At 45.1% G+C, this 26,527-nt stretch overlaps 1 protein-coding gene across 1 annotated transcript in view; it reads right to left on the minus strand.

Annotated features, from left to right (window-relative positions):
* Nucleotides 1-7,176: 7,176 nt before the first annotated feature.
* LOC121553715 (leucine-rich melanocyte differentiation-associated protein-like) overlaps nucleotides 7,177-26,527 on the minus strand; it is a 427,191-nt gene continuing 407,840 nt past the window's right edge. Inside the window, exon 7 of the mRNA XM_041867040.2 lies at nucleotides 7,177-7,331. Coding sequence (XP_041722974.2) covers nucleotides 7,252-7,331 — 80 coding nt within the window. The 3' untranslated portion in view covers nucleotides 7,177-7,251. The remainder of the gene's footprint in view (nucleotides 7,332-26,527) is intronic.

Here is a 26,527-nt window from a genome sequence, read left to right on the forward strand (position 1 = left end):
GGGGGGGGCAAGTTGAGCCTGAAGCAGACTGACAATCTAATACGTCGTCTTCCTTACCCTCAATGAAAAACGCTCCTTATCTGAAACACTGCCCAGAAACAAGGCCTTTTCTCACCTCCTCTGGACAGCACTGGATGAAGGAGGATTTGGCAGATGGACAGATGTCTTCAGGTGCAGAGTGAGACGGGGAGGGGGTACAGAAGAAGACGGGGGAGAGAGAGAGAGCGAGAGAGAGAGAGGGAGAAAGAGAGCGAGGGTGGAGGTTTTAAGAGCTAGCTAAAGGACACCTAGCTCCAAACCTTGCCCCATCCATCCACAACCCTGTTACAGTAGCTTGTGTGCTATAAGTGGCCAACTGTCACTCACCAACACCGTTCTTGTTATTTTTTCCTTCCTGTCTCTGTGAATTTGCATTTGCTCGTGTCAATCACTCAGCGTGCTGAGGACTGATGACTAGCTGAGGACTGATGTCTGATGACTGATGTCTGATGACTAGAGATGATGTGGACTAAGTTTCTGTGACAGCCAGTCAGTCTGCGCTGTGCCTGTTGGGGATACGAGGGGTGAAGGGTGCTGTATCTCTGTGATACGCTTCACAGCACTTTACGCTCCTGAGTTCTATGACTAAAGCTCAACACAGACAGTAGAAAAGGCAAGTTATTGGAGTGTACATTGCTTACATTGGCCAATACAGGTGTGCATTATAGGTTCAAGGGTCTAGTTGTATAACATGCTTCCATGTGTAACAAGAAATCATGTGATTGATACCTTTCCATTCAGGCCATTAAAATAATCCTGTCCTCCGATTTTTCCCTCTGACACACACACCTGTAGGTAATATGTAAAGGGCCCTATCCCTCAGAAGGTAAGCTGTGAAGGGCACTAGACCCCATCCTATATCTCTGAAGGGCCCTAGCGCCAACCCTTTGTCTATGTAGGTAACCTAAAGGTCTGTATCCCTCAGAAGGTAAGCTGTGAAGGGCCCAGCACTCCTCTGATCACAGTACTGAGACAGTGTGAGTTGTTTGGTGTAGAGCCCAGTCTCCCACCATGGCACCTGTATCCCCAGGCAAAGAGTCTGCAGCTGGAATTCATTCCCCCTTGCTGCCAGAGTTATCCCCCCCCCACCAAACCAGCCACCCACCCACGCACGCACGCACGCGCACTAGTGCATGTCAGTAAGGCAGATGTCTACACCCTGTCGCCCTCCCTGCCCATCCCATAATGCAGTAGTTTGTGTGCTGGGGATGCGGCTGTGCTCTGTGCTCTGACGAGGATGGGAAGTGACACCAACCAAACTCGGTGTGTCCTCCAGCCAGCTCCGGTGGCTCCCGGCCTGTCAATCCCAGCTCCGTCAGCAGCACTGTCTCAATGGCAGTGCCTGTGACACATGTCACAAAGTTTTAAATGTCTGCTCTTTTCAGCATGACGGCTGGGTTGGCAAGGGTGAGGAGGGAGGCAGCTAGGGGAAGGATGACATTTTGTTGTCGGGTGGGGGGAGAACTTGTTGTGGCTCCCCTCTTCCTGCCTCTGCCAGCTGTCAGGGCCGGTTCCTTCTGAACACATCACAAATATACCTGGTCATTCTGAAATGTTGCCACTAGTGACCAGCCTCCCCAACGTTACGGGTGCATGGTCTTGTAGGAGGAAGTAGCACATGGATGTACGCAGGAACACACACACACACACACACACACACACACACAGGCAGGAACACACACACACGCACACACACACAGAACAAAGATAGTGTGGGGCTATCTCTGACCTTTCTGTCATCTGTCTGTTTGTTAGATTGATGAGCAGGACTGTAACTCCACATGGTCCCGCTCACATCTCCCTGATCTGTTTGGGCTAATGTAGTAGACGGGTTCCTCTTACAGTAATGACTGGAATAGAGGAGCAGGAGAAGGAGATGGTAATGACTGGAATAGGGGAGCAGGTGAATATGTCAAAAGAGACTGTGGAGGGAAGCGGCTGTCCAGGCCTCAAAATTAGAAGATTATTTGGACCAATAACATGTATTGTATTCAGGATTTTGTGACTAATGAAGCAATTTGACATTTCCAAAATCCCCAAAAATGATAAAATATCAATTTAGACAGACACAGCTCAAGTAGAATACTTTAATCAATAAAAGTAGTGACCTTTAACCCTTTACACTCTTGGGAATTGGCCTATATGGATAGGGCTAAATGTAAATGTTTACAGAAGAAAAAAATGCATAACCATGGTCGCAATTGAAAGGGAACAGTTTGGAGATTATGGGAAAATTATTAGACTTAAGGTGAGGACACAACAGTTCAGCTGACACAACACTGAATCCAAACATTACACTGTCGATTTTATGTGCATTTGACATTTACTGTACTTTCGTTGATAACGAAATCAGAAAATACTCTGGATACATTCAGTAGCATAATAATAAATGTGGGGTAGGAGAAACATACAACAAAAACATTTAAAGGGTTTGAGTGAGAGGACTAACTGGTGTCTCCAAGTGGCCACACACCTCTCCAAAGTGTGCACAGTTCCTAAGTCATTTCAATGCACTTTTATGACTCAAAGAGTCTTCAACTATAAGGTGCTTGTTTGAGCTCTCCTAGCTGTGCTGTTGAGGAACTAGAGCAGCACACTGGTAGTTGTTTTATTTGGAACACAGCCCTGCATCCCCGCCTTTACACAATTACTGTTGTTGTTTACGCAATCCAAAATGGTCCATTAGAAATCACAATCTGGGTCAGGTGGGCATGATTTGAAAGTCTGTTCTATTGAAAACATGACTACCTAAGTTAGAAAATACGATATTACAGTGATAGGCTTTCACAATACAATTCTGGAAAATTGATAATTTTGGTGCGCATAGAATGGAGTCATGAGTGCAGTCAGGTGCTTGTTCCATGACAAATGTTCTCCACAATAGACAAACATAGGCTCTTTCTGTTCAGAACAACCCAGGGTATGACGCCAGGTCATCTTGTAACTATACATCAAACATAGTGATCATAAACGTTGACACTGTACTCTGGATGAGAGCGTCTGCTAAATGACTAAAATGTAAATATAGAAATGTGAAGTGCACATTTGGACTCACGGGTGTTTGGCTTGCTTGTATGACATCAAACCAGTATTTATTATAATCCTCAACATCTCATCTTTCAAAATACATATAGTTCTCTTAATTGACAGCATTTCCCTCACTCAGACAACAAAACATTTGCAGAAGTTGCCCAATTAGCAGGAGAGATGGGGGCAACGTCTTGTCGCGTCAACCCATACAGCGCTGTCAGTCAACCCATACAGCGCTGTCAGTCAACCCATACAGCGCTGTCAGTCAACCCATACAGCTCTGACATCATGTATAGCATGTTACTGTACAGCCACTGCATTCCAATTTAGTCATTTATCAGTGCCCAAATCTGCCATTTTCAATCTGTATAGGGCACAGGAGGTTGGTGGCACCTTAATTGGGGAGGACAGGATCGTGGTAATGACTGGAGCGGAATAAGAGGATTGGTATCAAATACATCAAACACATGGTATCCATGGTTTCCATATGTTTGATGCCATTCCATTTGTGTCGATCACCTATAACAGCATTGGTTAATTTCCAAAAGGCAGATAATAAGATGACATTGAGTACATTCAGTATGTGGGAATATTTCCTAACTTCTATAATACTATAATACAGTATGTTAAAAGCATGCCTTCTGAATCCTTCGTAACCCCATTGAGGAAATATTCAGCTAACATAAATCACAATGAACTTACAATTTCATTCCATACTAATATATGATATTAACATTTCATGATTCATCTCAGTTTCAATTCTGGTAACTTTCCCAAAAATCCCAGGTTGGAAGATTACAGGAATCAGCAGGGAATAAGCAGATCTGCAGTATAGGCCTACCGATAAAGATCATTTGTAAGTAGGCCTATAAAAAATGTAAGTAGACATAACAATTAGGTAGATTAACAAAACAAAGAAATTGATGTTGATGAAGCCAGCTTCGTAGAGTTCCTTCACAATGGAGTGTGCCCGCTCATGACGGAGGCCGGTGCTTCTGGCAACCCACTGGAGTTAGGCTAGATGATTTGATGATGGTGATGCCAGATGATCGATGCCAGATTATGCAGTTGGCTTGCTGGCCCTGATGTTGTCCTCAGCCTCTCCGTAGCCTTCCTGTGATGCCAGGTGATGGTGATGGAGTCCCCTTGCTGGCCCTGATGTCATTTTCAGATCAGCCTCTCTGTAGCCGGGACTTAGTACTCCTCCACCACTGACGTGTAGCACCCACTTGGGCGATGCATCTGCTGCTGCTATGTCGCAAAAACAGCTCACCATACATCAGTCTAGAGCAGTAGTCATCCTCACTACAAGATCTCTGCCATGTCCACAATGCAGTCAGGTTTTATTGATCAAGAAGCCAGTGCTGAGTGATACATCTTCTACACATTAGCCGGCAGCTAGCTATGCATCAGACTTGCCATCAGTCCTTCAACTCCATGGGGAAAAACAACCAGATAAATACAATCAACACTCAATGACTTATCAAAAACAAAAAACCTGATTAAACGAAACACTTAAAATCATCTAAAATATGTAGAAAATATAGAAAGCTCTCTGTTTAGGATGTCTTGCGGCGCCATGCCAGCGACGGAATGTTATTGGAGTGTCTTTGAAAATATAACATCCCTTCAAATTATACATTATCTTGCAATAATTCAATACTAAATAACGGATTATTTTCCATTAACAACAGATCATATTGAAGTATATCTGACAACAGCGTAACTCTAAACACATTTGTTAAGTCAAAAAGTTTAGAAGTGTTGTTACTCTTGCAGGTAAGCCCTGTATCAGAGTACAGTAAATTCCTTTAGAAGAGAGACTGAAAAAAACAAGTAATGCTGTGAAATAATCTAAACAAATACGGCTTCAGAAGCACAAGGGTAGAGTCCTTGGGGAAAAGTTATCCTAGCTTTCTTATTCTCTCCTCCTCCTCCTCCTCCCTGTCTGGCCTTTCCTCCTCCCTCTCTCCTCCCTCTCTCCTCCCTCTCTCCTCCTCCTCCTCCTCCCTGTCTGGCCTTCTCTCCTCCCTCTCTCCTCCTCCTCCTCCTCCCTTCTGGCCTTCTCTCCTCCCTCTCTCCTCCTCCTCCTCCCTGTCTGGCCTTCTCTCCTCCCTCTCTCCTCCTCCTCCTCCCTGTCTGGCCTTCTCTCCTCCCTCTCTCCTCCTCCTCCTCCCTGTCTGGCCTTCTCTCCTCCCTCTCTCCTCCTCCTCCTCCCTGTCTGGCCTTCTCTCCTCCCTCTCTCCTCCTCCTCCTCCTCCCTGTCTGGCCTTCTCTCCTCCCTCTCTCCTCCTCCTCCTCCCTGTCTGGCCTTCTCTCCTCCCTCTCTCCTCCTCCTCCTCCCTGTCTGGCCTTCCCTCCTCCCTCTCTCCTCCCTCTCTCCTCCCTGTCTGGCCTCTCCTCCTCCTCCTCCTCCCTGTCTGGCCTTCCCTCCTCCCTCCTCTCTCCTCCCTCTCTCCTCCATGTATGGCCTTCCCTCCTCCCTCTCTCTCCTCCCTCTCTCCTCCCTGTCTGGCCTCTCCTCCTCCTCCTCCTCCCTGTCTGGCCTTCCCTCCCTCCTCCATCTCTCCTCCCTCTCTCCTCCCTGTCTGGCCTTCCCTCCTCCCTCCCTCTCTCCTCCCTGTCTGGCCTTCTCTCCTCCCTCTCTTCTCCCTCTCTCCTGTCTGTCCTTCTCTCCTCCCTCTCTCCTCCCTCTCTCCTCCCTGTCTGGCCTTCTCTCCTCCCTCTCTCCTCCCTCTCTCCTTTCTGGCCTTCCCTCCCCCCTTTCTCCTCCCTCTCTCCTCCCTGTCTGGCCTTCCCTCCTCCCTCTCTCCTCCCTCTCTCCTCCCTGTCAGGCCTTCTCTCCTCCCTCTCTCCTCCCTCTCTCCTGTCTGTCCTTCTCTCCTCCCTCTCTCCTCCCTCTCTCCTCCCTCTCTCCTCCCTGTCTGGCCTTCCCTCCTCCCTTTCTCCTCCCTCTCTCCTCCCTGTCTGGCCTTCTCTCCTCCCTCTCTCCTCCCTCTCTCCTTTCTGGCCTTCCCTCCTCCCTTTCTCCTCCCTCTCTCCTCCCTGTCTGGCCTTCTCTCCTCCCTCTCTCCTGTCTGGCCTTCCCTCACACAGGCCCAGTGAGGCATCAGGTGTGACCTCTGACCCCTGGTGAGTGGTGGTAGGGGACTGGTGATCCATCATGGCTGCCTTGGCTGTCAGAGCAGCCGCTTGGCTGGAGGTGTCCATCACCATGGCCACGGGGGGTGTGTGTGTGTATGCACTTGCGTGTGCGGTTCTGTGCGTGTGTGTGCATGCATGCACATGAGTGTATGGTTGTGCGTGTGTGTATAGCATTGCTGCTTAGATGCAATCATGTCAGTGTTCACTCTGGGGCAGGAGAGTGGAGCTGACAGGAGAGGCAGCCTCAGCTCAGTGAAGGAGGAGACCAGGCCACTATACTACAGGGCCCGTATTCATAAAGCGTTTCATCATGCTGATCTAGGATCAGGTCCCCCTTGTACATATAATCATATTAATTATCGTCTAAATAAATAGCAAAAGCTTGATACATTTATTTAATTTTAATTTTAATTAACCCTTATTTTACCAGGTCAGTTGACTGAGAACACATTCTCATTTACAGCAACGACCTGGGGAATAGTTACAGGGGAGAGGAGGGGGGATGAATGAGCCAATTGGAAGCTGGGGATGATTAGGTGGCCATGAATGTATGAGGGCCAGATTGGGAATTTAGCCAGGACACCGAAGTTAACACTCCTACTCTTACGATAAGTGCCATGGGATCTTTAGTGACCACAGAGAGTCAGGACACCCATTTAACGTCCCATCTGAGAGACAGCACCCTACACCCTGGTTTTACTATCCTTGTCGGGACCAGAAGTCTTCACAATGATAGTAAAACAAGGACAATTTGGACAAGTGGGGACATTTCGTCGGTCCCCACAAGGAAAAAGCTATTTTAGGCTTAGGGGTTAGGTTTAGGGTTACAATTAGGGTTAGCGATTAGGTTTACAGGTTTACGGGTTAGGAGTTAGATTTAGGGGTTTGGGATTGGTTAGGTTAAGGGTTAGGTTACTGTGTGTGTGTGTGTGTGTGTGTGTGTGTGTGTGTGTGTGTGTGTGTGTGTGTGTGTGTGTGTGTGTGTGTGTGTGTGTGTGTGTGTGTGTGTGTGTGTGTGTGTGTGTCTCCGTCGGTCCATCAGAGTTGGTCATTGCGGATGAATCGGTTGCCTTCTGAATGCTTTCCATAGTAGACGTAACGGCACTTGGCGAGCACACCTGAAAATGGAAGAAGATAAATAATATTAAAACACTGGTAAAATTCAGATGTACCTGTGGTGTGTATAAGCATTCCCCCTGGACTTGATTTGTTATCACACTGTATTGTCCTCACTATTCTGCATTAACCATAGAAAAGTTAACTTGAGTGTCATCAAACTGATTTCTCGGTCTATTTCACATTGCTGTTTATTTAATATAATCTCAAATATGGTATTCAGCTATTGACACAACAGTATACAGAAATGCTAATATAAATATGTGTATTCTAATTGTTAATTAGCTGTCATTATCATTCTTATCCCATCTGTGATGTGTGTGTGTTTGTGTGTGTGTGTTTTGTGTGGTTTGTGTGTGTGTGTTTTTGTGTGGTATGTGTGTGTGTGTGTGTGTGTCTCGGAGGTGTGGGTGTGTGTGTGTCTCGGAGGTGTGTGTGTGTGTCTCGGAGGTGTGTGTATATAGAGGATGAGTATCCTTTTCAAGTGGAGGAACAGCGAGGAAACAGCATTTGGCCTCAGGGTGATGTCTAGACAGTAACGAGCTCACAGCCCTAGCTCTGCCTCCACTTCACCCACACACCCACACCCACACACACAGGGAGAGCGAGCCATGAGAGAGACAGAGGGCAATTATTACCACAATCAACGAGCAGAGGGACTGTGCGTGTGCGTGTGCGTGTGTGCGTGTGCGTGTGTGCGTGTGCAAGCCATGTATCAATACTATGCGAACCTTGCTCTGAACATCCTATACTTTTTTTATTTGGCTACTGATCAAAGCATTCACTTCAGCATTCAATCAATATTAAAATGACCCCTGGCCTTGACAATACCTTTGAAGTACTTCATATTATACAAATGATGTCTAGAGACATAAACCCAAAACAAATTATGTATGGGAGATGCTTGTACTTGTTGTTGCCCTGAGCAAAAGGTAAAACTCTGATCTATGGCTCATTGATCCAATCAACAAACAAGCTACGTTAAAGATTCACATGTTTATAATCGCTCTTATAAAATCTCCCTTAATCTAAAATCAAGGTGAAGACTGTAGTATGAATCACATTTTTAGAATGTTATATTGATCAAATTAAATAAGGTTTAAATCTGCAGCTTTGTTAGGGTACTAATTAAAATAAGTAGGAATGCTTAATACAAACCACAACAAATGACTGAATGAACTCTCTCCACTTCCCAAAGGGTTATACCATAAAACAAAATGGCCAACTATAGCCACCATACTCTAGCCTAGTCTATTCTGTGCTCTCTCTGTCTGTCTGTGATGTCACAGCGCTCAGCAAAGTGCCACTTGAAGAATGCTGCAGCTACAGCTAGCTAGGTGTCACCTCTCAGCAAATGAGCCAAGGAAAAGAGGCATTAGCGCTGTCACCGACCCTCGGACAGCAAGACAAGATACGTTCTCTGATCTCAACACGGTTCTTAAATAGACATCAAGAGCATTATTGACCAGAGAGGGCAGGAAAGGGGGAGAGAGGATGAGAGGAGAGGGGAGGGGAGGAGAGGGTGATGGGGAAGGATGTCGAAAACGGTTGAGGGGCGCTCAGAGCGATATAGCCAATCACGTAATAGGAGGAGACATTGTCAGGGCCGGAGAGAGACAGGGACCAGAATGGCAGAGATGAGGACAGAGATACTGGTGCCATATTAGTGCCAAGCATATTCCAACGCCAGCCTCCATTCTAACCAAACCTGACACACCACCACTGTCTAACTCTGTCTTCAAAGTAGCCCCACTAACACACACACTCTCACACACATAGTTAGACACACACTTGAACTGACACACACACACAAACGTACATGCGCACACAGACAGACAGACAGACACACACACACACACAAACACACACACACACACCCGTCCCCTGATGTCAGTGCAGCAGTCTCCCTTCCAGCAGTAGTGAGCGTGTGTTCTGTCAGGCTGGGGGAGCTGTGCAGCACACCGGTCTGGGGACAAGCTCAGTCAATCTAAATCTGGACTTTGTAGTGGAGCGGCTCTCATTCCCCTACTTGAGGTGATCCAAACACTTTAGTGTAAGGAACTGTCACCTCCGATAAAATCCCAGACCAGCTCCATGCCTGCCTGCTCCCCGCCATGTGTGTGTGTGAGGGGGTGGGGGGTGGGGGGGGGGGGGGACAGTTCAAGATGACTCTGGCAGCAAGGGGAAATGAATTCCAGCTGCAGACTCTTTGCCTGGGGATACAGGTGCCATGGTGGGAGACTGGGCTCTACACCAAACAACTCACACTGTCTCAGTACTGTGATCAGAGGAGTGCTGGGCCCTTCACAGCTTACCTTCTGAGGGATACCGACCTTTAGATGTTACCGGAGGGTTGCTGGTATCAAATCCTAGATGCCATTGCCTGCCGTTGTGCCCTTGAGCAAGGCACTTAACCCCCCACAACAACAGCTCCCGGCGCCCAGTGTGGCAGCCCCCGCACCTCTAAAAAAAAACTGTATGTGTACGTCCTGTATATGTGTGTCTTTCAGAGGGGTTGGGTTAAAAGCTGAAGTAACATTTATGTTGGAGCTTGTGTGCAAATGACCAATAAAGTGATCTTAATCTTAAGGTAAAGCCTTACATAACTCCTTATGAGGCCTCCTCAGGCCAGTGGAAACGGTTTGATGAGCTGATACTTATTAACAAACGGTCAAACACTGGCGTCATGTATATACTCTGTCCCAGGACTGGCTGACACATACATACACAGCGAGAGAGAGAGAGAGAGAGAGAGAGAGAGAGAGAGAGAGAGAGAGAGAGAGAGCGAGAGATCCCTGAGAACAGCGAGCAGCCATTAAAGTGACAGATTAGAACAGTGATGTGGAAAGCTAATGTTTCCATCATGGATCCTCTGGCAGACGAACAGTCAGGCCGTTGTTCTACACAGTAGGTTACTCACACCCTGCACTGTTCCTGTTCCTCTTAAAGGGATGTCCAGTACCTCTATTATTCTTAAAGGGAAATACAGTATCGCTATTCCTCTTAAAGGGAAATACAGTATCTCTATTCCTCTTAAAGGGAAGTACAGTATCTCTATTATTCTTCAAGGGAAGTACAGGATCTCTATTATTCTTAAAGGAAGTACAGTATCTCTATTCTTCTTAAATGGAAGTACAATATTTATATTATTCTTTAAAGAGGACTACAGTATCTTTAAAGGGAAGTACAATATCACCTTATTTAAAGGGGAGTAAAGTGTATCTCTCAAGTAATACACAACCAACAACTGCATACACAGAATTCACTCTGACACATAACAGATAACAAACCTTGAAATGAAGTTACAACGGCGGCACATAGGAAGGAGAGGTTTAGGAAGTCAGTTAGGGGATTGAAGAATCACTGCAGCCAAAGCTAGTGAAACCTACTGCTTAACAAAGACCTCTAGGAAAAACAACAAATTAATCAACAGACAGAGAGAGAGAGAGAGAGAGAGCGAGAGAGAGAGAGAGCTGGAGTGGGTTTAATGATTCCTCCCTGCATACAATCAGCTCCGCTCTTTTCAAGGGCCATCAATATGTCAAGGAAAGACATATCCGAAGGATCTAGCTCTTAACATCAAGGTTATCTATTGTCCAAGAGCCACCTCTCTCCTCCCCCCTCTATTTTCCTCTCTACCTCTCCGCTCCTCTTCTCCTCTCCTACTCTCCTCTTCTCCTCTCTACCTCTCCACTCCTCTTCTCCTCTCCGCTCCTCTTCTCCTCTCTACCTCTCCGCTCCTCTTCTCCTCACCTCCTCTCCTGCCCTCCTCTCCTCTTTTCCTCATTGCTCCTCTTTCTCCTCTCTAACTCTCCGCTCCTCTTCTCCTCTCCTGCCCTCCTCTCCTCTTCTCCTCTCCTCTTCTCCTCTCTACCTCTCCGCTCCTCTTCTCCTCACCTCCTCTCCTGCCCTCCTCTCCTCTTAATCCTCATTGCTCCTCTTCTCCTCTCTAACTCTCCGCTCCTCTTCTCCTCTCCTGCCCTCCTCTCCTCTTCTCCTCTCCTCTTCTCCTCTCTACCTCTCCACTCCTCTTCTCCTCTCCCTCTCCTCTCTACGTCCTCTTCTCTCCCTCTCTCCTGCCCTCCTCTCCTCTTAATCCTCATTGCTCCTCTTCTCCTCTCTACCTCTCCACTCCTCTTCTCCTCTCCGCTCCTCTTCTCCTCTCTACCGCTCCGCTCCTCTTCTCCTCTCCGCTCCTCTTCTCCTCTCTACCGCTCTGCTCCTCTTCTCCTCTCCTGCCCTCCTCTCCTCTTCTCCTCTCTCCTCTTCTCCTCTCCTCTCCTCTCCTCTCCTCTCCTCTCCTCTCCTCTCCTCTCCTCTCCTCTCTCTCCTCTCCTCTCCTCTCCTCTTCTCCTCCCCCCTCTATTTTCCTCTCTACCTCTCCCCTCCTCTTCTCCTCTCCTCCTCTCCTCTCCTCTTCTCCTCTCTACCTCTCCACTCCTCTTCTCCTCTCCGCTCCTCTTCTCCTCTCTACCTCTCCGCTCCTCTTCTCCTCTCTACCGCTCCGCTCCGCTCCTCTTCTCCTCTCCTGCCCTCCTCTCCTCTCCTCCTCTCCTCTCCTCTCCTCTCCTCTCCTCTCCTCTCCTCTCCTCTCCTCTCCTCCTCTCTTCTCTTCTCCCCTTCTCTCCTGCCCTCCTCTCTTTCTCTCCCCTCCCCTTTCTCTCTCACGCTATCCCTCTGGCTAACCATCCAACGTTTTCATCAATGCCACAATCCATCAGAGATAATAATGCTGTGGAGAAAAAAAATCAATTAACAACGCAATTAAACTCTCCATATTATCTGAAAGGGCTGAAATAATATGGGAGGGAGAAGACAAAGGGTCTGGAGGCAGGCATCCATAAGGCTGTGTGAGAAAGTGAGTTATGGGGCTTGGGCACGGCCTGGTATGAGCCTGGCCTATTATAGTGGACACTATCCATCTCCCGCTGTCTGTTTATCAGGCCAGCACAACATCATGTAATGGAGTCACTACTGTGGCACACTATTTGGAGGTTTATGTGGATATTCACCCCTGTGTCTCACAAACACACATTAGGGGGTTGTATGAATCAAGCATCTCAGAGTCACAATGAATAAGATTAAATGGACAGGGGTAACCTGAACCTAGACCAGTACTCTTACTCTGAGCTACTTCATACACACAGCCCCAAATTGACAGCTAGCCACATGGTGGTGACTGGTTAACACATATATCAATTATAATGATGAGGAAATGTAATGTAAATATGATCAGTGTATGTTGGTGGTAGATCTCCGATCATGTGCATGGCCATATACATAGTGACAACAGTTTCTAGATATGCATACATAAACCGTTTTAAAAGGAAGAACATTAAACAGTAGCAGCTAAAAATTAGGCACAACAGGAAAAGGGGTAGAAAGGAAGGGAAGAGTACAGGCATATTTACTAGGTGATTACTAGCTCTATACCTGGAAAGCAATACTCTGCATATTTACTAGGTGATTACTAGCTCTACTTTACTACCTGGAAAGCAATACTCTGCATATTTACTAGGTGATTACTAGCTCTACTTTACTACCTGGAAAGCAATAATCTGCATATTTACTAGGTGATTACTAGCTCTACTTTACTACCTGGAAAGCAATACTCTGCATATTTACTAGGTGATTAGTAGCTCTACTTTACTACCTGGAAAGCAATACTCTGCATATTTACTAGGTAATTACTAGCTCTACTTTACTACCTGGAAAGCAATACTCTGCATATTTACTAGGTGATTAGTAGCTCTACTTTACTACCTGGAAAGCAATACTCTGCATATTTACTAGGTGATTACTAGCTCTACTTTACTACCTGGAAAGCAATACTCTGCATATTTACTAGGTGATTACTAGCTCTACTTTACTACATGGAAAGCAATACTCTGCATATTTACTAGGTGATTACTAGCTCTACTTTACTACCTGGAAAGCAATACTCTGCATATTTACTAGGTGATTACTAGCTCTACTTTACTACCTGGAAAGCAATAATCTGCATATTTACTAGGTGATTACTAGCTCTACTTTACTACATGGAAAGCAATACTCTGCATATTTACTAGGTGATTACTAGCTCTACTTTACTACCTGGAAAGCAATAATCTGCATATTTACTAGGTGATTACTAGCTCTACTTTACTACCTGGAAAGCAATACTCTGCATATTTACTAGGTGATTACTAGCTCTACTTTACTACCTGGAAAGCAATACTCTGCATATTTACTAGGTGATTAGTAGCTCTACTTTACTACCTGGAAAGCAATACTCTGCATATTTACTAGGTGATTAGTAGCTCTACTTTACTACCTGGAAAGCAATACTCTGCATATTTACTAGGTGATTACTAGCTCTACTTTACTACCTGGAAAGCAATAATCTGCATATTTACTAGGTGATTACTAGCTCTACTTTACTACCTGGAAAGCAATACTCTGCATATTTACTAGGTGATTACTAGCTCTACTTTACTACCTGGAAAGCAATACTCTGCATATTTACTAGGTGATTAGTAGCTCTACTTTACTACCTGGAAAGCAATACTCTGCATATTTACTAGGTGATTAGTAGCTCTACTTTACTACCTGGAAAGCAATACTCTGCATATTTACTAGGTGATTACTAGCTCTACTTTACTACCTGGAAAGCAATACTCTGCATATTTACTAGGTGATTACTAGCTCTACTTTACTACCTGGAAAGCAATACTCTGCATATTTACTAGGTGATTACTAGCTCTACTTTACTACCTGGAAAGCAATACTCTGCTTGTGTCTGGACCTCTGCGGATAGAGGTACATCTAAAGTGAAAAGCTTAGCCAATAAGTAAGCCAATCTACAGAGAGTAAATATCCACAAAACAGCTAGAGAGAGAGAGACGGGGGAGGGAGGGAGAGAGAGAAAAAGATAGAAAGGGGAGAGAGAGAGAGAGAGAGAGAGAGAGAGAGAGAGAGAGAGAGAGAGAGAGAGAGAGAGAGAAATATAGAGAGAGGGGAGAGAGAGAGAGAGAGAGAGAGAGAGAGAGAGAGAGAGAGAGAGAGAGAGAGAGAGAGAGAGAGAGAGAGAGAGAGAGAGAGAGTCACACATATGCCCAGGCCTTGAGCAGGCAGACAGGCCCAACCCCCACTCTTATACTAGCCCAAGCCAATGGCATGTACCAGATGCTCAGCAGGCGCTGCTTACACTTACTGGTCTGAGGCCAAACCACATGACTAACAACATTGGACACTTTATGGAGCACAAAGCCTTCACTATCTCATCCTGGAATATCCCAGGCCTGAGGTCATCTGCCTTTGGAAGAGCAGGAACCTGGACTTCACCAAAGAAATCAGAAATACAGACATTGTCATCCTACAAGAAACATGGTATAGAGGAGATGGACCCACTGGTTGCCCTCTAGGTTACAGAAAGCTGGTAGTCCCAATCACCAAACTACCAGGTGTGAAACAGGGAAGGGACTCAGGGGGTATGCTAATTTGGTATAGAGCTGACCTAACTCACACTATTCAACTAATCAAAACAGGAAAATTTTACATTTGGCTAGAAATTCAAAAGGAAATTATCTCAACAGAGAAAAATGTCCTCCTGTGTGCTCCCTATATCCCCCCACTAGAATCCCCATACTTTAATGAAGACAGCTGGAGGTGACAGCATTCCCTCCCCCATATGCCCCCCTAGGCACAACTACGACAACATAACCAACAAAAACGGGTCACAACTCCTGCAGCTCTGTCGCACGCTGGGTATGTACATAGTGAATGTTAAGCTTCGAGGGGACTCCTATTGTAGGCACACCTATAGCTCATCTCTTGGCAGTAGTACTGTAGACTACTTTATCACTGACCTCAACCCAGACTCTCTCAGAGCGTTCACTGACACCACTATCAGATCACAGCAAAATCACAGTCTATAGAGCAATACTCAATCACGAGGCGTCAAAGGAACTGAATAATATTAAGATATATTATAGATGGAAGGAAAGTAGTGTGGAAACCTACCAAAAAACTATTAGGCAACAACAAATTCAATCCCTTTTAGACAACTTCCTGGACAAAACGTTTCACTGTAATAGTGAAGGTGTAAACTTGGCAGTAGAAAACAAAACAGTATATTTGACCTCTCACCTTCCCTATCAAATCTAAACATTTCAAACAGACAACCAAAGAAAATTAACAAAAATGACAAATGATTTGATGAAGAATGCAAAAACCTAAGAAAGAGATTGAGAAACCTATCCAACCAAAAACATAGAGACCCATACAACAACACGAAGAGTTATCTATCCAAAACGGAGATGTATGGGTAAACCACTTCTCCAATCTTTTTGAAGACAGGCTATGTGCACACTTCCTAACTTCCTGCCAAATGTATGACCATATTAGAGACACATACTTCCCTCAGATTACACAGACCCACAAAGAATTCGAAAACAAATCCAATTTGGATAAACTCCCATTTCTATTGGGTGAAATAGCACAGTGTGCCATCACAGCAGCAATATTTGTGACCTGTTGCCACAAGAAAAGTGAAGAACAAACACCATTGTAAATACAACCTATATTTATGTTGATTTATTTTCCTTTTTGTACTTTAGCTATTTGCACATCATTACAACACTGTATATAGACATAATATGACACTTGAAATGTCTTTATTATTTTTGAACTTTTGTGAGTGTAATGTTTACTGTTAATTTTTGTATTGTTTAATTCACTTTTGTTTACTATCTATTTCACTTGCTTTGGCAATGTTAACATATGTTTCCCATGCCAATAAAGCCCCATAAATTGAAATTGAAATGAAATTGAATTGAGAGCGAGAGAGAGAGAGAGAGAGAGAGAGAGAGAGGATACTCATGCTGGAATTTATTAAACCTGGATCCTGGATTATGTCCGTTTTTAAATGAAACGGTAGAAGTATGTTTTTTGTGCGTGTATGCATGCCTGTGTGTGTAAGTGGGCCGCAGATCAACTGGCCAGATCCCATGTGTTAGTCTAGTTTTGTCAGGATTGAGCCCTATCATAAGACAAACCACAAACTGCTGATGGCTCCTGACACAAACACGTGTTGGATCTCAGGCATACCCTATGTAAAACTACTTATGATCAGACCTCTTGATGATCAGACCTCTTGATGATCAGACCTCTCTATGATCAGACCTCTCTACGATCAGACCTTTCTACAATCAGACCTCTCTATGATAAAGGTCAGACCTCTCTATGATCAGACCTCTCTATGATCAGACCTCTCTATGATCAGACCTCTCTATGATCAGACCTTTCTACAATCAGACCTCTCTATGATCATACCTCTCTATGATCATACCTCTCTATGATCAGACCTCTCTATGATCAGACCTTTCTACGATCAGACATCTCTATGATCAAGGTCAGACCTCTCTATGATCAGACCTCTCTACGATCAGACCTCTCTATGATCAGACCTCTCTATGATCAGACCTCTCTACGATCAGACCTCTCTAGGATCAGACCTCTCTTATTAATAAAGAGTATTATATAGCCGTAAGGGTCACTGGGTAAAATGGAATAAACCTTTCTCATAACTATCTATTGTACCTACCAATACAAATGGAATAAACCTTTCTCATAACTATCTATTGTACCTACCAATACAAATGGAATAAACCTTTCTCATAACTATCTATTGTACCTACCAAAACAAATGGAATAAACCTTTCTCATAACTATCTATCGTACCTACCAAAACAAATGGAATAAACCTTTCTCATAACTATCTATTGTACCTACCAAAACAAATGGAATAAACCTTTCTCATAACTATCTATCGTACCTACCAAAACAAATGGAATAAACCTTTCTCATAACTATCTATTGTACCTACCAATACAAATGGAATAAACCTTTCTCATAACTATCTATTGTACCTACCAAAACAAATGGAATAAACCTTTCTCATAACTATCTATTGTACCTACCAAAACAAATGGAATAAACCTTTCTCATAACTATCTATTGTACCTACCAATACAAATGGAAAAAACCTTTCTCATAACTATCTATTGTACCTACCAAAACAAATGGAATAAACCTTTCTCATAACTATCTATTGTACCTACCAAAACAAATGGAATAAACCTTTCTCATAACTATCTATTGTACCTACCAATACAAATGGAAAAAACCTTTCTCATAACTATCTATTGTACCTACCAAAACAAATGGAAAAAACCTTTCTCATAACTATCTATTGTACCTACCAAAACAAATGGAATAAACCTTTCTCATAACTATCTATTGTACCTACCAATACAAATGGAATAAACCTTTCTCATAACTATCTATTGTACCTACCAATACAAATGGAATAAACCTTTCTCATAACTATCTATTGTACCTACCAATACAAAAGACCTAGAAAAGTCATAAAGAATATAAATAACCCCATAGAGATACATGTATAACTAGTACATCCACTGATGAAATAATAACACATCCTAGATCTGAATGAATGAAATAATCTTATTAAATACTTTTTTCTTTACATAGTTGAATGTGCTGACAACAAAATCACACAAAAATTATCAATGGAAATCAAATGTATCAACCCATGGAGGTCTGGATTTGGAGTCACCCTCAAAATTAAAGTGGAAAACCACACTACAGGCTGATCCAACTTTGATGTAATGTCCTTAAAACAAGTCAAAATGAGGCTCAGTAGTGTGTGTGGCCTCCACGTGCCTGTATGACCTCCCTACAACGCCTGGGCATGCTCCTGATGAGGTGGCGGATGGTCTCCTGAGGGATCTTCTCCCAGACCTGGACTAAAGCATCCGCCAACTCCTGGACAGTCTGTGGTGCAACGTGGCGTTGGTGGATGGAGCGAGACATGATGTCCCAGATGTGCTCAATTGGATTCAGGTCTGGGGAACGGGCGGGCCAGTCCATAGCATCAATGCCTTCCTCTTGCAGGAACTGCTGACACACTCCAGCCACATGAGGTCTAGCATTGTCTTGTATTAGGAGGAACCCCGGGCCAATCGCACCAGCATATGGTCTCACAAGGGGTCTGAGGATCTCATCTCGGTACCTAATGGCAGTCAGGCTACCTCTGGCGAGCACATGGAGGGCTGTGCGGCCCCCCAAAGAAATGCCACCCCACACCATGACTGACCCACCGCCAAACCGGTCATGCTGGAGGATGTTGCAGGCAGCAGAACGTTCTCCACGGCGTCTCCAGACTCTGTCACGTCTGTCACATGTGCTCAGTGTGAACCTGCTTTCCACCTGTGGACGTCAGGCCCTCATACCACCCTCATGGAGTCTGTTTCTGACCGTTTGAGCAGATACATGCACATTTGTGGCCTGCTGGAGGTCATTTTGCAGGGCTCTGGCAGTGCTCCTCCTGCTCCTCCTTGCACAAAGGTGGAGGTAGCAGTCCTGCTGCTGGGTTGTTGCCCTCCTACGGCCTCCTCCACGTCTCCTGATGTACTGTCCTGTCTCCTGGTAGCGCCTCCATGCTCTGGACACTACGCTGACAGACACAGCAAACCTTTCTTGCCACAGCTCGCATTGATGTGCCATCCTGGATGAGCTGCACTACCTGAGCCACTTGTGTGGGTTGTAGACTCCGTCTCATGCTACCACTAGAGTGAAAGCACCGCCAGCATTCAAAAGTGACCAAAACATCAGCCAGGAAGCATAGGAACTGAGAAGTGGTCTGTGGTCACCACCTGCAAAACCAGTCCTTTATTGGGGGTGTCTTGCTAATTGCCTATAATTTCCACCTGTTGTCTATTCCATTTGCACAACAGCATGTGAAATGTATTGTCAATCAGTGTTGCTTCCTAAGTGGACAGTTTGATTTCACAGAAGTGTGATTGACTTGGAGTTACATTGTGTTGTTTAAGTGTTCCTTTTCTTTTTTTGAGCAGTGTATTTCAACCTATCAGCCCATTGCAGATGCTTTATCTCAATATTTAATCATTTCTGAGTAACAATGAAGTACCTTACTGTGATTGTTTTCAATTAAAATAAAATAAAATACAAATAAAGCTTCTTAGCAAAGAGCCATTTCTCAAGCAAGAATTTTGGGACTGTCTGGGAGTGGTCTGAGTGGGGAGGGGAAAACTGAAAACGAGCTGTTATTGGCCGAGAGGTTTGGAACTCTCTTTCTTAGCCAAAACTCCATCCCACCAAAAAACGGTATATTCAAACAGCTCTTAAATAAAAGGGCATTATCATCAGTTTCACAATTTCACAGTATTATTCCAACCTCATTGTGGGGAAATGTATATAAAACAAAGGAAAATCAGCAGGCCTCAGAGGGAAAGCCCAGCATATACTGTAACTTACACAGTTAAACTGACATTTGTCCTCTTCCAATAAAAATATTTAGTCCATTAAACATAAATACCTGTCATTATGATGCATGGCCTGGACTCAGGCCTTCCCCATTAGTTTCCCTCCTCCTCCTCCATCTCCTTGTTTACTGCAGCGGCTGCGTGTTCTCAACTTTAGTGTATTGATTAAACTTTTAAATGGCTGCCATCTAACCCAGGGAGGGACATCAGGAAGATTAATTTGCGTCAATGTTCATCTGTTTGTTATTCATTAGCCATTTATACTCTTCACATCCACACGGCCTGTCAGTGAAATGCCCCATAGTTTTTACCTAGACAGAGGCTGGGGAGCAGGGAGGGAAGAGAGGGAGGGAGGGAGGGAGGGGGGAAGGGAGGGGGAAGGAAGGGGAGGGAGGGGGGGAAGGAGAGGGAGGGAGGGAGAAGGGAGGGAGGGAGAGAGGGAGGGAGGGGGGAAGGAGAGGGAGGGAGGGGGGAAGGAGAGGGAGGGAGAAAGTAGGGAGAAGGGAGGGAGGGAGAGAGAGAGAGAGGGAAGGAGAGGGAGGGAGAAAGGAGAGGGAGGGAGGTGGAAGGAGAGGGAGGGAGAAGGGAGAGGGGGAAGGAGAGGGAGGGAAAAGGGAGGGGGAAGGAGAGGGACAGAGAGAGGGAGGGAGGGAGGGGGAAGGAGAGGGAGGGAGATGGGAAGGGGAGGAGAGGGAGGGAGAAGGGAGGGAGGGAGGGAATGAGAGAGGGAGGGAGATGGGAGAGGGGGAAGGAGAGGGAGGGAGAGAGGGAGGGAGGGGGAAGGAGAGGGAGGGAGATGGGAAGGGGGAGGAGAGGGAGGGAGAAGGGAGGGAGGGAATGAGAGAGGGAGGGAGTGAGTGAGGGGGAAAGGGGGGTTAAACTGCATACAAATCAGACCTAGAGGAAATGCTTGAGTTCTACAAGGCCTACAGTACACCATGAGGAATACTACTATTAGTAGTAAAACATGTATTAATAACAGATTTTGTGTCATTCTGTCAATTAGCCTAGAACTTTATTTTATTTTATCACAAGCCAAATGTTATCCTTGAACTACACCCAGATGATCTATTAATTGCTATATTGATTCAGATTCATGCGTCACCTCCTTAGCTAACCAGACATCCCATTGACACAGCTGTTCATCACGTTGGAACGAGACGATATGCACAACTCAGTACTCCCCCCATTGACCTTGAGGAGTGTTGTGACATCAACCTTTCCAAACACTGTTCCAACGTTAGTCTGTTACCCTACTCTAGGTCTGTGGTAAGCACATCAGACTATTCAAACATCATCCTCCTCAGGCTTATGAGGACATAGTATAATTCCATAGTTTATTTTTTAAACTCTTTTAAACACATTCTTAACTTTTTGATTCATTGTGCTGTGTGTTTGGAACCGTCGTCGCACACAGAAGGTATATACTGTCTGTTTGTTTTGACCTTACTGTCAGATTTGGACTTTTGTTCATACTGCTAATTATATTTATTGGGGAGAAGGGTCCAAGTCAGAGACACATGAGGGACGGAGATGGATTTAAGAGCTGTGTGTACAACTCAGATAACAATATGCATAGGAGGCCAAAACAAGATGGGGAAACGTGGGGGGAAAAGGCAAAGAAAGCTATGGCTGGAAGGGTTGTCAGAAGACGGTGGCCAGGTCGTGGCTCACAAAGCCAGATCAATAGCAGGTTGATTTTACCGGGCCATAACACAACACATCTATTTACTCATAGACTAAATTGACTCACAGACCCATTGTAGTAACATGTAGACTCCAGACCCACTGGAGTAACATGTAGATCCAGACCCACTGGAGTAACATGTAGATCCAGACCCACTGTAGTAACATGTAGACTCCAGACCCACTGGAGTAACATGTAGATCCAGACCCACTGGAGTAACATGTAGATCCAGACCCACTGTAGTAACATGTAGATCCAGACCCACTGTAGTAACATGTAGATCCAGACCCACTGTAGTAACATGTAGATCCAGACCCACTGTAGTAACATGTAGATCCAGACCCACTGTAGTAACATGTAGATCCAGACCCACCAGAGTAACATGTAGATCCAGACCCACTGTAGTAACATGTAGATCCAGACCCACATGTAGATCCAGACCCACTGGAGTAACATGTAGATCCAGACCCACTGTAGTAACATGTAGATCCAGACCCACTGTAGTAACATGTAGACTCACAGACCCACTGGAGTAAAATGTAGATCCAGACCCATAGTTCTGTTCCACCCTTGGGGAGTTATGACCCAAGCATTATCACCTCACTGAATGACCAGAACCAAACATCGTTAACTGAATGACCAGAACGAAACATCGTTAACTGAATGACCAGGGGGGGAGGGGGATAATGACATTGAAAATATAGATATTGAAAATACTAATCTCATAATAGCACGATTATCAGTATCAAAAGTAGCTATTACTGTAATAGTTATTGAAAAGGTAAGTTTAGGGTGGCAGGTAGCCTAGTGGATAAGAGCGTTGGACCAGTAACAGAAAGGTCGCTAGTTCGAATCCCCAAGCCGACTAGGTGAAACATCTGTCAATGTGCCCTTGAGCAAGGCACTTAACCCTTATTGCTCTGGATAAGAGCGTCTGCTAAATGACTGAAATGTAAATGTAATGTCTATCCTTGAAAGCACATTAAAACAGTAATGACAGTCATATTCACTAATGTTCTCATGGTAACATGTTGACTACTAATCACCAGACGCAACACGGTCAGGGTGGTGGTGTGTTTGACACTGATTGATAGTATTCCTCACTACACCTCACCTTTCTAATTAAAATAAAAAAAGGACCAGATAAACTGGATCTATCAACCGCAATTAGCGATTTGGCTGCTTTTGCTAATCGACCCGTTAATAAGAACGGTCGGTTGGTCAGTGAGTCACTCACTTCAAGTTTAGAACAGGATTCAATTACAAAAGATGTGTATATTAATCAGCAGAGAGTAATCACTTCACTACTCATCACTTTGACATTGGCGGAAGGGATGATTAGATCAATGTATCTGAACACATGAAATAATAATTATCATGCAAAACAGCATGAAAGAGAGTGTGTAATGAACCTCATTGTCAGGTCAATTATAAACATATACTCTTCTAAGAGGAGAGGGTAGTACATGCTACACAGCCATGTTGGAAAGAACAAAATGGGCAATATCGTCAAAAGTAATGGGCAACTGCTGTATATGGGTTATTTGTTCTTAATTTAGTGTTAAAGTTAGGGGTAAGATTATGTGATGTTTAAGGTGAGTTGTAGTGGTTGGTTAATAGCATTTGTGTATTGAACGCACTGTGTTTCTGTCCTTTCTAGCACGGCCAGATAACGACAACTAAGAGGCTTCCAGCAGGAAGTAAAAACTGTATTACTGAAGTAAACAAAAGTACTGTAAGTCCTATTACCAACAAATGTGACTTTTTTTAAATACTGAAACAAGTGCAGTTACTACATGTCATGTTAATTCTAAACTGAACAATGAGGACAACTATATGATGGACTTCACGCATCTATGGACAAAACGGCACGTACCACACTAGCTGTCATTCAGCATTTCCCTCAAATCAAAGATGGCCACCAAACATGGCCAGAAGAGCAAACGCCACAGGAGCTGTTCACAAAAAGGGTGACCAATTGTCACAGAGAGAAAATATGCACTGTGTAAATGTGATAATGACTACTAAAATTCACTAAATGTTGTGTTCAAAATAAAAAATTGTTACAATTACTACTTTATACTGAGACCAAAAACAAAAAATACCACTTGGGTCATTCAACAATAACAGAAAATACAAAACTAGTTGTCCAAATCAACAAACAATTTGTATGAACATCATACGTGATCAGTGAACCACCTTTCAAAGCCTTCAGTCTGACTTCTCCCTCTCAGATCCCTGTCTGTCAGCCAGCTCACTTCCTCCTACAACCACATCTCTCTCTCTGCTGGTCAGACATCAATTACCAGCTGCTGCCCTGAAACCGCCTGGCCACCTCCACAGTGACACATATCAATAGTAATCTGATGTGTGGCTGGCACTGGATACAGTCCCCCACGGACCCATCGAGCCCTGGACCCCGACTGGCAGCACCTGCCTCACCGATGGGGACATAAGGGGCCATACGCCAGTCAGCTCCTTCATCCTCTCCTCTGGCCCTCCAGACACCCAACACAACACTTATTAATCCACTTCCTGGTGCTGCTAAGTTACTGGCCTGTCTGTGCCACTGTTGATACGGCTACCACCCTAGGATCCTATCATTATTATCCTCATTTCAGCTGTGATCCTGACGCCTGGTAGGCAGCTCTTTACCTGGGGCTACCAATACTTCCTGGCTGGCTCGCCAAACACTGATCCGACATGACACATTGACAGAAACCAGGGGAGATGGGGATAAAGGGGGATAGAGGGGGCTGGAAATAAAAGAACAAGGGATGAGGAAGAAAGAGAGGGAGAGGTAGAGAGAGGGAAGGTTGGCACAGAAAACAGGGGAGAGAGAGAGGGAAATAAAAGAACAAGGGATGAGGGAGAAAGAGAGATAGAGAGAGGGAGGGAGAGCGAGCGAGAGGAGAAGGTAGGTTGGGGTTGGCCAGCCAAGGCCCTCGTGGCGCAGGGTGTGCCCATCAACACGGATGAGTGTTACCCGAGAGCAGCGTGTCACAATGGAGGGCTTGGATCACTCACATCAGCCCTTCATCTGACTGGAAGAGATCAATCTCCAGGCCTAATACAAAAGGACATGGTAAAATATCCTTTAACATGGGCCCTCCTCTCTGTCTCTTGTGTCAGTTAACTGGTAAGTAACTCTGTTTGTCAGGCGTCACGTTGACCACACATTTTCACCTCTCATTTCCTCTGTCCCTTGTATACATGGTCAAGGCATGGTGTTGGGGATGTGTGATTTACTGACAATTGTATTCTACTTAGCACATCGTATCTACATTGCTATATTTCGTATGAGCACATCACATTATGACTTACACAAAAATCATAAACATCTGATTTGTTTATACAGCAAAAATTCAAATTGTAATTGAACTAGAAATCCTTTGCTGAAAACTTTTCACAAAAGCTATTGCTAACGTTTCTAGGTGACGGTGCATCTTTGACAAAAGCTAGCTATATACTGTAAGCAGAAACTAATGATTTCGCATGCATCTGGAATCAAAGGGGAACCACATGCCACACTATGACAGGGATTGTAAAGAAGGAAAACAGCCAATGGCTGTGGAAGGACAGGTGATAATAGGGTTGTGTTGTGAAGGTGGTGTGTATCTCCCTCCCCCTGTAACCTTACTCCTCTTGATTAACGTGACATATCCCCCCCTCCGTATGCAGGGAGGACAAGGATGGAGGGACGGAGGTATGATTAACTGTCTATCTGTCCCTCACTGTGACTCCTTCTCTCCTTATCATCATCCCGAGTGGCGCAGTGGTCTAAGGCCCTGCATCGCAGTGCTAGCTGTGCCACTAGAGATCCTGGTTCGAATCCAGACTCTGTCGTAGCCGGCCGTGACCGGGAGACCCATGGGGAGGCGCACAATTGGCCCAGCGTCGTCTAGGGTAGGGGAGGGAATGGCCGGCAGGGATGTAGCTCAGTTGGTAGGGCATGGCGTTTGCAACGCCAGGGTTGTGGGTTCGATTCCCACGGGGGTATGAAAAAAAATAAAAATAATGTATGCACTCACTAACTGTTAGTCGCTCTGGATAAGAGTGTCTGCTAAATGACTTAAATGTAATCCCTCTCTCCCTACCCCTGAAATCATCCCTCCCCGACATCATCCCTCTCTCCCTACCCCTGACATCATCCCTCTCCCTACCCCTGACATCATCCCTCCCCCTGACATCCTCCCTCTCTCCCTACCCCTGACATCATCCCCTCCCCCTGACATCATCCCTCTCTCCCTACCCTGACATCATCCCTCTCTCCCTACCCCTGACATCATCCCCTCTCCCTCCCCCTGACATCATCCCTCTCTCCCTACCCCTGACATCATCCTCTCTCCCTACCCCTGACATCATCCCCTCTCCCTCCCCCTGACATCATCCCTCTCTCCCTGACATCATCCCTCTCTCCCTACCCCTGACATCATCCCTCTCTCCCTACCCTGACATCATCCCTCTTCCCTTCCCTGACATCATCCCTCTCTCCCTTCCCTGACATCATCCCTCTCTCCCTACCCCTGACATCCTCTTACTGTCCTCAGCCCCCTGCACATCCCCTGACAGCTAGAATAATAACCCTGGTTCATCACTGCCCACCTAAAGTCCAATAACCAAAATCTTTACTTGCCACACACCCCGGGACTCAATTACTTTATTGACATGTAATCTTCATAAGGGGAGAAATATTGAGCATGTAAGCCAGGTAGTTATGAAGACATCTTATCATATTATCTACATGAGGGTTGTAGGGCTAGGACCTGACAAAGCTAATTATAATGGTACATGTTTCAGAGCACACAGGGTATTATGTACTTGGCTGGACCAGCAAGCCCCAGCTGAGGTATGGAGAGGATGGATGTCAGCTCAGGGCATTGGAATTAATTAAGTAAAATATTATTGAGCGCACATCACAACGCTGATACCTTTGATCGCTTCATTTGTATCCTGTAGGGGCTTGGAAACAGCTTAGCCAAAACGGCTAATAGTAACAACAAAACAACTGTAGCATAACACAATAGATGACCTGCTCTATCTGAGAAAGAAAACAACTAAAATTGGATTGAAACAAATGCTAGGCCGCTGCCTTGAATTACTGTTTAAAGTCCAGCGGATATCAGCTGTTGTTTGTATATCGGTGACTTGAGCAGTTCCTGGGCCA

Source organism: Coregonus clupeaformis, chromosome 37, assembly GCF_020615455.1.
Source record: "Coregonus clupeaformis isolate EN_2021a chromosome 37, ASM2061545v1, whole genome shotgun sequence".
In the NCBI taxonomy this organism is placed as follows: Eukaryota; Metazoa; Chordata; class Actinopteri; order Salmoniformes; family Salmonidae; genus Coregonus; species Coregonus clupeaformis.